Source organism: Talpa occidentalis, unplaced genomic scaffold (genome assembly GCF_014898055.3).
Source record: "Talpa occidentalis isolate TD23 unplaced genomic scaffold, MPIMG_talOcc4v2.1 talOcc4.3, whole genome shotgun sequence".
In the NCBI taxonomy this organism is placed as follows: Eukaryota; Metazoa; Chordata; class Mammalia; order Eulipotyphla; family Talpidae; genus Talpa; species Talpa occidentalis.
The window spans coordinates 12237042-12250524 of NW_023603184.1; the positions used below are offsets into that span (position 1 = coordinate 12237042).

Genomic DNA, 13483 nt, shown 5'->3' on the forward strand with positions numbered 1-13483 from the left:
GCTCCTTCTCAGATATTTACAGATCTCTAAATTTTATTGCTAAAAAAGCACCAAATATGACAGTCATCTGTTCAAGTAAGTTATCTGAGTTGTAAAAACACCACACCCTGCCCTCCATATGTGAGTCAATAAAGCTACTTTCACTTTCGAAGGAAAGTAAGACAGAAGCATTTTTATTCCTGAAATGATATTAATTTTTTAAAGATTTATTTATTTATGCATACAAGAGCTGGGGTACAGGCCAGAGATGCAGGGGGAGAGGATTCACCAGAGACATTGTGGGGAACAGGACAGGCAGACTGACTGAAACACACTGCTGAGGGGAGCAGCGGGCGTGACAGGAGAGGTCTGCTGCGCCATGTGGGTTGCTCCCTGGCTGTCTGGGGATCGAACTCCTGCTGCAAAGGCTGCAGATTGCTTCATAGTGCGGTGCTTAACCCCTTGTGCCACTGGGGAGGCCCCCTGAAATATTTATTCCAATAAAAGACTCCTCACCCCTGCATTGCCTGTGCCTTCCACCAGCTATTTGCCACTTCCTTGGTGTGAAAGTTCCAATTCAGCCACCTTCAGTGCCTTATCAAACGATTTCTCACCTATGACCTCTGGAGAAATACTGTCCCTTACTCTTCCTTACTATTTCTGTTCTAAGTAAACCTGAATTAATTGAAAGAATTAAACTTCCCAGCACCTCCATTTCCTGAACTTCTGGTAAGAATTCCTATTTCCCTCTGGCCAACGCTGAGAATGCACTGACCTTCGCTCTTTTGTATCTGCCCCTCTGATTCTCCTACCATCTCTATTCTCCTGTCAGGAGACCTTCCTAGAAAGCTGTCTGTACATTCTGCCATTTCGAGTCTACCAACACAGATGCCTCCCTGGTGGTGCAGGGGTTATGACAGTGCTATCAAGCTATCACTAGCCATTGTAGCATGAGTCTGATCCCTGGCCATTCAGGGAGCTAACTCTCATGGTGCAGCAGACCTCTTGTCTCATCCACTGCTCCCCCTCAGCAGTGTATTTCAGTAGATCTGCCTGTTCGGCTCCACAACTCTGTTCTCTGGTGAATCCTCTCACCTCCCCCACAACTGTGGCCTACACCCCAGTTCTTGTATGCATAAATAAATAAATCTTTAAAAAAAAATCTACCAACACAGATATTCTATTCTTTTCCTTTCTTCTGCTTTCCCATGTTTTCCAAATAAATTCCCTTTTGAGTCATTTGAACTCCACCCTTGGGCTTTATCGGAATTTAGCTGAAGATGTCGTATTTTCCTAGTTGCTTTTCTTATCTCCATTTATTATATCTCATTTGCAGATAGAGAAAATTGGCTTATGTGCCATATAACTCTTCTGAGGCAAAGATACTGCTGCTCACTTTTCTTCTTTGCTGTTGAACATTCTGTTCCTACCTCTTTCATAGTTTATAAAGACTATCTCTTTACACCCTGCCTCCCCCACCAGATGGAGAAGTCCTCCAGGTTGGGATCATAGCCTTGCATTATCAGCACATAGCATGAAGGAACTCATAGCTAACACATAGTATGTACTAATAAATCAATTTAAAAAATATATAGGGCCTCCCTGGTGGCACAGGGGTTAAAGACAGAACCATCAAGCTACTGCCAGCCACTACAGCAAGAGTTTGACTCCCGGCCAGCTGCGGAGCTAACCCACATGACACAGCAGACCTCTCCTGTCTTGCCCGCTGCTCCCCTCAGCAGTGTATTTCAGTAGATCTGCCTGTTCTGCTCCCCACTCTGTCTGTGGTGAATCCTCTCACTCCCGCACCTCTGGCTTATACCCAAGTTCTTGTGGGCATAAACAAATAAATCTTCAAAAAAGTATATATATATATATATATATATATATATATATATATATATATATGCCCTTATTTACATCTCCCACAGATATCACCAACCTTCTATGTGCACATTCTTTCCACAGTTGGTGATATCCTTGAGAATGTCTTTTATGCTTGTATAATGTGAATGAACACTCTCACAAGCACTTTGGGGATCACCATTTGGTCCCACTGAGCATGAGTATTAACTTTATATATGAGTGTGCTTGGGTGGTCCTAAGAAGAATCTACTTTCAAAATCTCCCTATGACACTAACTAGCCTATCCAATTACTTAGTATTCTTCCATTAGGATTTGAGTCCTTTAGGTTAAGATATTGCGCTATCTTAAACCACACACACCCGCGTGCACACACATACACACACACCCATAGGAAGTCTTAACATACTAAGCTGTATTAATGATTAATAAGTCATCAAGGATTATTAGTGTAATAGATCCTCCCCAAATGAAATGAGCTCAGAGTAGGATCTAATGAGAAAGAATAAGGGACAGGAAAATATGGGAAGTAGATCCCGAATCCTGGCACTAGTAGGGTGCTAGATAGGAGAAAGCTGAAAGTCAAAACCTTTTTGTGGGGCCTCCCCTGATGGCTCAGCGGTTGAGCACTGGGTTGCGAGGCTGTCCACAGCCTCTGCAGCGCCAGTTCGATCCCCAGCGAAGGTCACACACACACACACACACACACACACACACACACAAAACCCTTTTGTGTGTGTGCTGTCCTTGCTTTTTTCTAGATTAGTTTTTTAAATGTGTACAGGAACTAGTCTGTTTTTGAAACAGGAACCAACACATAAGATGTGAACTTGTAAGCTTAGCAAGCCCCAAATCTACTTTTCTGATAATCATCATTCTTTATTCAGATAATCAGATAATTTAAAATCAATAAGGAGGGCCTCCCTGGTGGTGCAAGGGGTTAAGACACAACCTATGAAGCCATTAGCAGCCACTGCAGCCTGAGTTCGATCCCCTGCCAGGGAGCTCCCTCATGGCACTGCAGACCTCTCCTGACTAGCCCACTGCTCCCCTCAGCAGTGTATTTCAGTCAATCTGCCTGTTCTGTTCCCCACTCTGTCTCTGGTGAATCCTCTCACCCACCACACCTCTGGGCTGTACCCCAGTTCTTATATGCATAAATAAATAAATCTTTAAAAAAAAATAAAATCAATAAGAACCTCAGAACCAATCCGCTCCCCATCTCCATCATTTTACAACAACAACAGCAAAAAATTCAGGTTGAAAGGAGTTAAGCAAGTAGCTTGCCCAGGGTCTCACTACAAGTCCGGACTAGACTTCAGGCTCCCTGTATGCCATCTTTCCAGGAAGGAGTAATTATAATTATAATTACCAATAGTCTCCTCTAGACAGAACGCCCTCTCTGATTTTCAGAAGTTGAAATCGTTAACCACAAACCAGGTCTTCACATATTTATCAAAGAAACTCGCAGAAATAAATTTGTGTAAATTACACTTAACACAACAAACCACATTACCAATAGGCCGCAAATTAAACTAAAGGATATTTTAGTGCTTCTGTGATTGATGGGGCATGTAATTTCACATAGCACACTTTCTCGTTTGCGATCTATAAGACGAGGCTGCAGTTCGCAAGGGGGTTTTCTGGAGGCCTGAAAAGCACGCTTACCTTCTCCCGCATGCCTGGACTCCCCCGGACTTCTTGTGTAAGGAGGAACGCGAAGGTAGCTATGGGCAGTTGGCTGAGTAGAACCAGAAGCGTAAACATAGTCTGGCAACTGTCAAATAAACTAACAAATAGCAACAAATCAAAAAAACAGTCCAAAGAAGCCCCTGGCTCAGCCCTGGAGTTTCTGAGAACTGAGTCACCGGCTGCGCCCGAGCGTGGTTTCGGTCACCAGGGCCGACCCGCGCCAAGAAAGCGGCCCCAAGAGCGCCTGGGGACAAATGCCGCGCGCGCCCCCGGACTCGGCAGATGGCTGAGCGGGCACTTGTGGCCGCAGGCGACCCTCTGGCTCTCGTGGGATTCCGACTCCGTCCGCCCAGGAGGCCCCGTCCGAGTAACCCGTTCCCCGCCGGGGCCCAGCCTCCGCGTCCCGCACCTGCAGCTCCCGGCGCATGTTCCAGATGCTCCCGGGACAGAGCCCCGTCGTCGGGTGGTCCCTGAGACCGCCAGGCCCTCGGTTTCGGTGCCCCCAGATCTCAGCGACACTCCGGGCAGGGCCGCGCACCGGCGAAGCAGGCGCCCGGGTCTGGCACCGGACGCGCGCGGCTCGGGTTCCTGCCTGGATCCCGGGGGACTGCGGAGCGGAGCAGTGGGGAAGGGAGGCGGCGGGTACCTGCGGAGCACCTGGCCGCGCCCCTCCTCCCGGGGCCCGCCTACCTGAGGCGCGCGGCGGGTTGGCAGGCGTCCTGGGGAGCCCGCGCTTCACTCGCGGCTGCCACCTCTCCGGCGCTCAGCCCTGGCTGGCCCCGCCGCCTGCCGCCAGAGCTGGCCCCGCCTTGGCAAAGTTTTGGATTCGTTTCTAGATCAGGAGTCGTCTGCGAATTCAGCGAACAATGTCAGTTCCCAGGGCTAAGCCAAGCGCATTTGACACGTCGAGCCCCGGCCTCCTGCTTTATTAGGCTAAGGGTCTTGTCGTTCCTCTAGGTCATCGTAGTTCAGCAGGTGATCCAGGAATGAGCACACAATAGTCATCAGAGAAAATACACTTTATTAGTAATATGAAATGGGAAGTGACGTGAAAATAAATTAATAGATCACATTGGTTCTCAACGTGGTCCTCCAGTTCCGGGACGCCTCCAGGATTCTTTCAAGGGGTGAAAACTATTTCCATTATGATTACAAGATTTGATTTGCTTTTTTCATTCTCTTTCTCTCGTGAGTGCGCAGTGGAAATTTCCAGAGGCTATTTGATGTTCAGTGATGTCATCGCTGTGTTTATAGAGTGCCTGCATGTGTAGTCTTGTGGTTTCTATGATAGCAGGTTTAAGTGTCAATATGTACATTTTCATAGAGATTTTAATTTTATTCTCAGTATTTCCTACCTTTTATTAGCTATCTTTTTTTTTTAAAGATTTATTTATTTATTTATTTATTTATTTATTTATATAAGCACAGGGTACAGTCAGAAGCGTGGGAGGGTGAGAGAATTCACCAGAGCCAGAGCAGGGAGCAGAGCAGGCAGAAGGACCGAAGTACACTGCTGAGGGAACAGGGGGCGGCAGGAGAGGTCTGCGCACCATGCGGGACCCTCCTCTGGTGGCCGGGGAGCAGCCGGGGAGCAGCGGGGGATCGAACCGGCTCCGCAGAGGCTGCGGGCAGCTTCGCAACCCAGCGCTCAACTGCTGCGCCACCGGGGAGGCCCTAGCTATCTTTTTAAAATAAAGATTTATTTATTTATGCATACAAGAACTGGGCTACAGGCCAGAGGTGTTGGCGGATGAGAGGATTCACCAGAGACAGACTGGGGAACAGAACAGGCAGACTAATGAAATACACTGCTGAGGGGAGCAGCGGCCGAGACAGGAGAGGTCTGCTGCGCCATGTGGGTCACCTCCCTGGCGGGGGATGGAACACATGCTGCAGTGGCTGCAGATTGCTTCATAGTGCTTGCGTGAGACTCAACCCCTTGCGCCACCCAGCGAGGTCCCTATTAGCTATCGTTGGTCACATCTGCCAGGATCGCTATAATTTCCTTATTCTTAAATATCTAACTATTATATGTTGAAATCTTGAACTTTTAGTCTGTGTAGAAACTCAAGAAACTTGTCTTGATTTGAAATATTATTTTGAAAATTTCTCAGTTTTTATATGTAATGATGATAAATACTATGATATAATTCACATAACTAAAGCTTTTTGAAATCCTTGATAATGTTAAAGAATGTTTATAAAGAGGTCTGGAAATCAAAAAGAGAATTGCTGCCTTAAGTAATGAAGGCAGCAAGTAGCCAGAGATCTTATGACCCATGATGTTCACATCCTTCCTTGTCCAAATGAGATGCTTAATTCTTCCAAACATTATGTAAGATTCCATCCTTGGCCCAAGTGGCTTGGCACTTGCTGGAAGCACGAGGAAACATGTGTTCCCCTTTCTAATCTTTAATTAATTCTGTTTCCATCTAATTCTTTTTCTCTTCCCACAAAGGTTATTATCTGTTTCATTCTAATTATTTAGTATCAACTGAATTCTTCTAAAGGTTTCTGCAGAAATTTCCTTTTCCTGATTCCTTCTAAACAGTGCTTCTTTTCCCTTTTCCCAAATTATTCCTCCTCAGTTTCCATTTGTCTGTCTTGTTCTTTAATCTGTTTCTATGATAGCTCCTTCTTTCCCTTTTCCATCCTTTTACTGTTCTTAAGCAGTTGGGATCAGTTGTGAAGAGACTAGAAATGATTTCTTGTGGGTAAACATCCTAGAACAGGAAACATCTTCATTAGAACATTCAACTATTCTTTCATTCATTTAGCCAAACTACATCACTAAGCCCTGAGGACAGAAAGATAAACAGTCTGTTTTGGAGGAGAACTTAGCCTAAGATCTATATCTAAGAATGTGGGCCTGTGAAGTTCCTATCAAGGGCCAGAACTCATTTAGTCATCTTTGCATTCTCCACAGTACCCAGCAGAGAGCCTTTTATATGGTTCTGGCTCTGTGCATGGGGGACTAGGTTGGGTGGTTGTGGAAGTAATTTACTTTCAGGTAGGAAAAGTGCTTCACACTTACACTGAGAGAAGCAATTGGTCAGATGCTTCATGCTGTGGAATCTACAGATATGAACGTTGATGACATTCCTTGGTAGAATGTGTCCACCCACATATCTGGATATTTGCACCAAAACAAATGAGGCTTTGTGCTCACATCAAATATCAGAGTTTATAGTAGGGAGAGGAAGCAGACATAGAAGTGAAATTCTGTTTCTTGGTGGTGAATTATATCCCTGCATGTTTCCCTGTATTGTTGGATCCTAAAGAATGCATTTGGCAGTATGCACACAAACTTTAACCACTATGGAACCGCAGGAGAGTTTGAGATTAGACAACAAAGAGAGAAGACAATGGCCAGTGTCAACATTGTCTAAGATTGCCAATTTCTTCTATTATTTACTTTTTGTGTTCATTTTCCTATTTTGTATCATTTGCTTTTTAGAGTGAAAAAAGTCATATGCCTTTTTTTCCAAAGCATTTTAAATGTTCTTATTCTAGTGATCTGTGGAGTTGGGCCAGTAATGATTTTCATTTACAAAAAAGAACAGTTGAAGCATGAAGAAGTAAGGGTCTTGAAATAGTCATTGACCAAGCAGTAATCCAGTCTTTGAGTCTTTCCAGCACTCTTTTGAGTTATTACCACTCACTGGAAGGCAGCAGGTAAAGAATTACTTAATTTCAAAAGAAGTCAGAAAGAAACAGCACTGAAGTTAATGGACTCAGATTAATGTAATAATGTACCTCTGAGTTTGAACTCATACCCACCCCACTTACCTGTGTGAATTCAAGAATGAAATGGAAACTTGCTTTATTGTGTGGGCATGAGTATTGACTCAAGGACTGTGACAGCAAATATTAAGGTTGCAGCTATGAAACTCTGCAATGTAAGGTCACATCCACATCCTTAAAGACATGCTGATGACTGCATCATTGGATTACTCAGAACAGGAGATGCAACTTTTCTGAACTTGATGTTTCTGTGACATTTTAGCCTTGACATTTCAACATCAAGTGTTTGCTGTTTTAATTTTTCCCAGTAAAATCAGCAGGTGGAAAAGTGAAAAACTCCTACTTTTCAAGGTTGATTATATATTTATATGCGGGTACTTTCAGATTTAACAAATTGGTAAAGGAGTTAAAAATTTTATTTTAGACAGTTGCTTCAAAATCCTCTAAAAGAATTTTTGACTAGAGCTCACATTCAATTCTATCATTTAAGAACAATGACTGTTATTAACAAATCAATTAAAATCAAGAGTAGTGTGAGAGATCACCATGGTCAATCAAGTTTTGTGCCATGTTTTGGGTAGTAATAAAACTAGTTGCCGTGATTAAAAAATAGTAATCCTTATAATCCTTACTGGGCACGTAGGAACTTGAATCAACATGGTTCTGAGCTGCCTCCAGGGACCAGTGACAGAGACTTAAGTCACAGCCAGTCACAAAATTCCCACTCTTTGTTCAGACCTTGGCATTTCTGCAATTATAATTAATTATTTCACTTATCAGTTCATTTTATTATAATTTTACTCCGATTACCCCACAATTTTTTGGCTTATTTTAAATAAACCCATGTTCAGGTATTTATCATATTATAAATAAACATACTTTTTTAATACATGAATTTATTTAGCGTCAATTGCAAAAACTCACTTTTCACACTCAATTTGTAAAAGAAAGCAATTCACTGATTTCTATTTATACAATTGGCAGTATTTAAGAATCATGCATTAATTTTGCATCAAAGAAGGATAATAAACAGCATTGATGTTGCTGGTATGGATGAGAGACATACAGTACTTGGAAGAACTCTTAGGAAATCTGTAAACCAGGATCCTATTTATCCAGCTTTGGTGAAGGATTCACCTTTGTTTTTTCACATAACACCCTAGCTTAAAACTCTCAAACAAGAGTTCTCAAAAACTACCTTTTGGAATATAACTGGAGTCTTAAGCATTGTTTCTTTTACTAAAGTACAGTATGACTTGAGCAGTTTATGCCTCTCTTTTACTCACACTCATGTTACCATCTCATAACTCCTTGAACCAGCAAAAAATTCAACAATTCCTGTCCCTTACCTGACACATAGGAGGACTTCCTAAGGGCCAAGTGAATGAAAGAATAAGTTCTATCTCTAAATCTGTTTCTCTCTAGTTAGAAGACTTTGAATAAATCACTTCTCTGAATTCCCTCTGCCTCTTCTGAGATGGTGAGGGTTTGGTCTGAACGAATTCTAAGATTCCTTCCTAGGCTAAAACTATGGTTCTTCAATGTAGGTGTAAAGAGGGTTCTGTTTAGGTAGTTTTCTAATTACTCTTCCCTGTTCTGGATAGCTTGACTTGCTTTTGTCTAGCATTTATGTTATGAAAGGGGATCAATTGGGGCCTCCCTGGTGGTGCAAGGAGTTAAGTCTCAGCACGATGAGGCTGTTGGCAGCCACTGCAGCGGGAGTTTGATCCCCAGCCAGGGAGCCAACCCACATGGTGCAGCAGACCGCTCCTGTCTCACCCCCTGTTCCCCTCAGCAGTGTATTTCAGTCAATCCACCTGTTCTGCTCCCCATTCTGTCTCTGGTGAATCCTCTCACCCTCCACACCTCTGGCCTACACCCCACTATAAATAAATTAAATAAATCTTAAAAAAGGATCAATTATATTAAAAATATGAATTTGAGTTTTTGTACATATACAAATAAACTATTTTATAATTTGTTCACTCACAATTACACAATTACATGATTTTCTAGGAGGCAAAAAATAGATATTAAGACAATTTTAGATTTACCTTCATTGGCCTCTCTATTCTGATAACTTTATGTATATTTTTCATTCTTGTGTTATCAGGTAACATTGCTATAGAATTGATCTCAGAAATTATATTTTGTTTTTTCCTAATTTTGTTACCTTTTCCTCAGACTTGTACTGAATTGTATTTATAGATATTTTTGTGTTTCTACATCCAGTTTCCTTATTTCTACAACCAGTTTCCCAGTTCTCACTGCCTCAATATTTTTATTTTCTTTTATTGTCAGAATACAGTGTTTAGAAATGTGAGGAAGATTGATTTGTCTTTTTTAAGGAGAATGATATTTTCTCTTTCTTTTGAGGCACATATTGAGCCTACTATGAGATTATCTGTGTTATATACTCAATAAAGTCTGGATAAATTCCATTAATTATTAAGAATTTATTATGAGTTTATGTTATCATATATTTTTATTGTTTTATTTTCATTTATATGATCCCTTTTTAAATTTCCCAAATCTATCTTTCTCTTTCCCTCTTTATTCCCTCTTATTTGTTCTAAGTTGTAATTTCAACTCTTTCTTTTCCCCCTCTGTAAGGAATTTCTGCAATTTCCCTAGTTTGAACCATATAAAACCGCCATTGTTATAAATCAAAAATACTTGAATATCAGCAATTTCATATGGTTTAACATAATAGTTTTCTTCACTGCCTAGTATAGTGCCTGGCAAATGCTCAATTAATATTTATCATAAGAATTAATAAGTAAATCTTTTCTTTTTATTTATTTATTTGCTTGTTTGTTTGTTTTTTTTATACATGCATTGGGTACAGTCAGAAGCATGGGAGGGTGAGAGAATTCACCAGAGCCAGAGCGGGGAGCAGAGCAGGCAGAGGGACCGAGGTACACTGCTGAGGGGAGCAGCGGGCGGCAGGAGAGGTCTGCGCGCCATGTGGGATCCTCCTCTGGTGGCCTGGGAGCAGCCGGGGATCGAACCGGCGCTGCAGAGGTCACGAGCAGCTTCGCAGCCCAGCACTCAACCGCTGCGCCACCGGGGAGGCCCAATAAGTAAATCTTTTCTTTGGTCTTTGTGAGGGCCTAGGTAACATTAAGCAGAGAGCTCTCTACTCATTGTGGACCCAGAAGTCTTTAATTATTAGTAACCTTAGTGGATTTGCTCATTACCTGATTCTGTTAATCCTTTTCATCAATGTGTTAAAAGTAAATCTACAATATGCTTGTGAGCAAGCGTGTGGTTATTCACATCAATGTTATACACATATTTGTATGAATGTTAGTAAACACAAATTTATGGGGCATCCTGTTTTTGTGAGCATTTGTATACATAAATGCAATTAGCAGCTCGGAAAATTCAAGTATGTTTAAAGAGAAATTGCTTGTTCTGAAGTAACAGAAACCGAAAGTTTAAACTTCATTTAAAACACACTTTTGGGCCTTCCTCGCCCCCCCCCCCCGGTGTCACAGGCAGTTGAGCGCTGCTTTGTTGTCCACAGCCTCTGCGGCACAGGTTCGATCCCAGCCAGCCGGGGAGGGTCCCACACTGTGCGGCAGACCTCTCCTGTTGCACCCACTGCTCCCCTCAGCAGTGTGTTTTGTCAGTCTGCCTGTTCTGTTCCCCGCTCTGTCTCTGGTAAATCCTCTCACCCTCCCGCAAATCTGGCCTGTACCCTGGTTCTTGTATAAATAAATAAACCTTAAAAAGAAAAAAACCCACACTTTTGCTTCAGCTTCATTAGCAGTAACTACATAAAATATGTTATTCCCCAAATGTTCACTTCTGATATTTCACTACCCTCAACGGACCTTTTTTTAAAGATTTATTTTACTTATTTATGCATATAAGAGCTGGGGTGTAGGCCAGAGGTGTGTGGGGGGTGCGGTGGGGGGGGGGTTGAGAGGATTCACCAGAGACAGAGTGGAGAACAGAACAAATGAATTGACTGAACTAAACTGCAGGGGAGGAGGCTGAAGAGAGGTCAGAGGGAGGGAGGGAGGAACATCAGTCAAGGCAGGTGAGGTCTGTTGCACCATGTGGGTTAGCTCCCTGTCCAGAGATTGAACTCCTGTTGCAATGGCTGCCGACAGCTTCATAGTTCCGAGACTATGCACCACCCGGGAGGCCACCCTCAGTGGACCTTTGAGAATTTATGCACACTGAAATAACAGCTGAGCCTCAGAGAGGAGCCTTATTAATTGACAACACTTTTTAAGGTTTCCTGAAATGCTAATAACTAGGTTGCTGACCCTGGAGTTTTTAGTTCAAATGCTTTTAATAATTTTTTATGTTAACTCATAAATCCATCTTTTCTAACAACTAAGATATTTGTTCAATGCATTGACAGAGATGCAGAAATAAGTGAATAGGGGAGAAGATCGAAAGTAGGATTTCTGGTTTCTACCCTAGGATGTCCACTTCACTCTATTGGCATTAGAATCCTACTTAATTATCAGTGGTTGCACTTATGATTCATGCCCTTGGAATCACGAAGTATTTCTTCTGTTTTTCTTTAGTCATGAAAAGATAAAATTTCAAATCTGACTGACGTGGCATCAACCTCTCACACAATGAAGGGATCACTCTTTCTTTTTAAAGAAATTTACATTTTCAATTATTTAATTGGAGAACACTAACTACCCTTTGTAAGACATCCAAGCAGTATAGAAGTTAATTAGTAAAAATACTTGTTTTTCTTTTTTAAATTTTTTAATTAATTTTTTAAATTTTTTACATCATTGTTCATTTTAAAACAGTATTTGCTTCCCCCGCCCCCTCATGTATTGTCCCCATAGAGTTTCCTTCACCAATGCACCTGTGCACCATCACCTCAGTCCCCTGTGCTTCTCCCTCCTCCCTCTGACCTCTCTCCCGCCTCATCCCCTGTAGTATGTCTCTGATTTATAATTGTCTGTTTTTGCTTTGTTGTGCTTTGTACCGTTACTATTTTTTTACACTGATGTCTTATTTGGTTCCCCTATATTCCTGCTATAAATGAAACCATGTGATATTTTTCTTTTTCCTTCTGGCTTATTTCACTGAGCATAATTCCTTCTAGCTCCATCCATGTTGCTGCGAATGGCATGAGTTTATCTTTTTTGATTGCTGAATAATATTCCATTGTGAATATATATACCACATCTTCTAGATCCAGTCATCTATTTTTGGGCATTTGGGTTGTTTCCAGGTTTATCTATTGTAAACAGAGCTGCAGTAAACATAGGGATACTGGTGTTCTTTTAAATCAATATTTTTGTGCCCTTTGGGTAGATCCCTAGTAGTAGAATTGCCAGGTCGTATGGTAGCTCCATTTTTAGTAGACTGAGGAACCTCCAGACAGCTTTCCATAGTGCTTCAACCAGTTTGCACTCCCACCAGCAATGTAGAAGAGTTCCTTTTTCACCACATCCTCACCAACATTTGTTGTTGCTTGTTTTTTTGATATGTGCTATTCTTACTGGTATAAGGTGGTATCTCAACGTGCTTTTTATTTGCATTTCCCTAGTTATAAGGGATGTTGAACATTTTTTCATATGCTTGTTGGCCATTTGCATTTCCTCTTTGGAGAAATGTCTTTTAAGTCCTTCTGCCCATTTCTTGACTGGATTGTTTACTTTGTCTTTGTTGAGTCATGTGAGTTCTTTATATATCTTTGTAATCAATCCCTTATCAGTTGTATGGAGTGTAAAGATTTTTCCCAATCAGTGGGGTGTCTTTTTGTTTTGGTTAATGTCTCTTTTGCTGTACAGAAGATTTTCAGTTTGATGTAAACCCAGATTTTATCTTTTCCTTGACTTTCTTTGCTTTGGGTGATGAAACTTTTTTTTTTTTTCTTTTTAAAGATTGATTTATTTATACAAGCACTGGGTACAGTCAGAAGCGCAGGAGGGTAAGAGAATTCACCAGAGCCAGAGCAGGGAGCAGAGCAGGCAGACTGACGAAATACACTGCTGAGGGAACAGCGGGCGAGACAGGAGAGGTCTGTTGCGCCATGTGGGACCCTCGCCACAAGCCGGGGATCAAACCGGTGCTGCAGAGGCTGCGGGCAGCTTCGCAACCCAGGGCTCGACCACTGCGCCACCGGGGAGGCCCCATGATGAGTCTTTAAATATGTTTTGAACTGTATGTCTTGTAGTGTTTTACCTATATTTTCTTCTATATATTTTATGGTTT

At 42.0% G+C, this 13483-nt stretch overlaps 1 protein-coding gene across 1 annotated transcript in view; it reads right to left on the reverse strand.

Annotated features, from left to right (window-relative positions):
- LDLRAD3 (low density lipoprotein receptor class A domain containing 3) overlaps positions 1–3962 on the reverse strand; it is a 65992-nt gene extending 62030 nt beyond the window's left edge. Inside the window, exons 1-2 of the mRNA XM_054699434.1 lie at positions 3712–3962; positions 3512–3584 (exon numbers count right to left, since the gene is read on the reverse strand). Coding sequence (XP_054555409.1) covers positions 3512–3584; positions 3712–3962 — 324 coding nt within the window. The remainder of the gene's footprint in view (positions 1–3511; positions 3585–3711) is intronic.
- Between the last annotated feature and the right edge of the window lie 9521 nt (positions 3963–13483).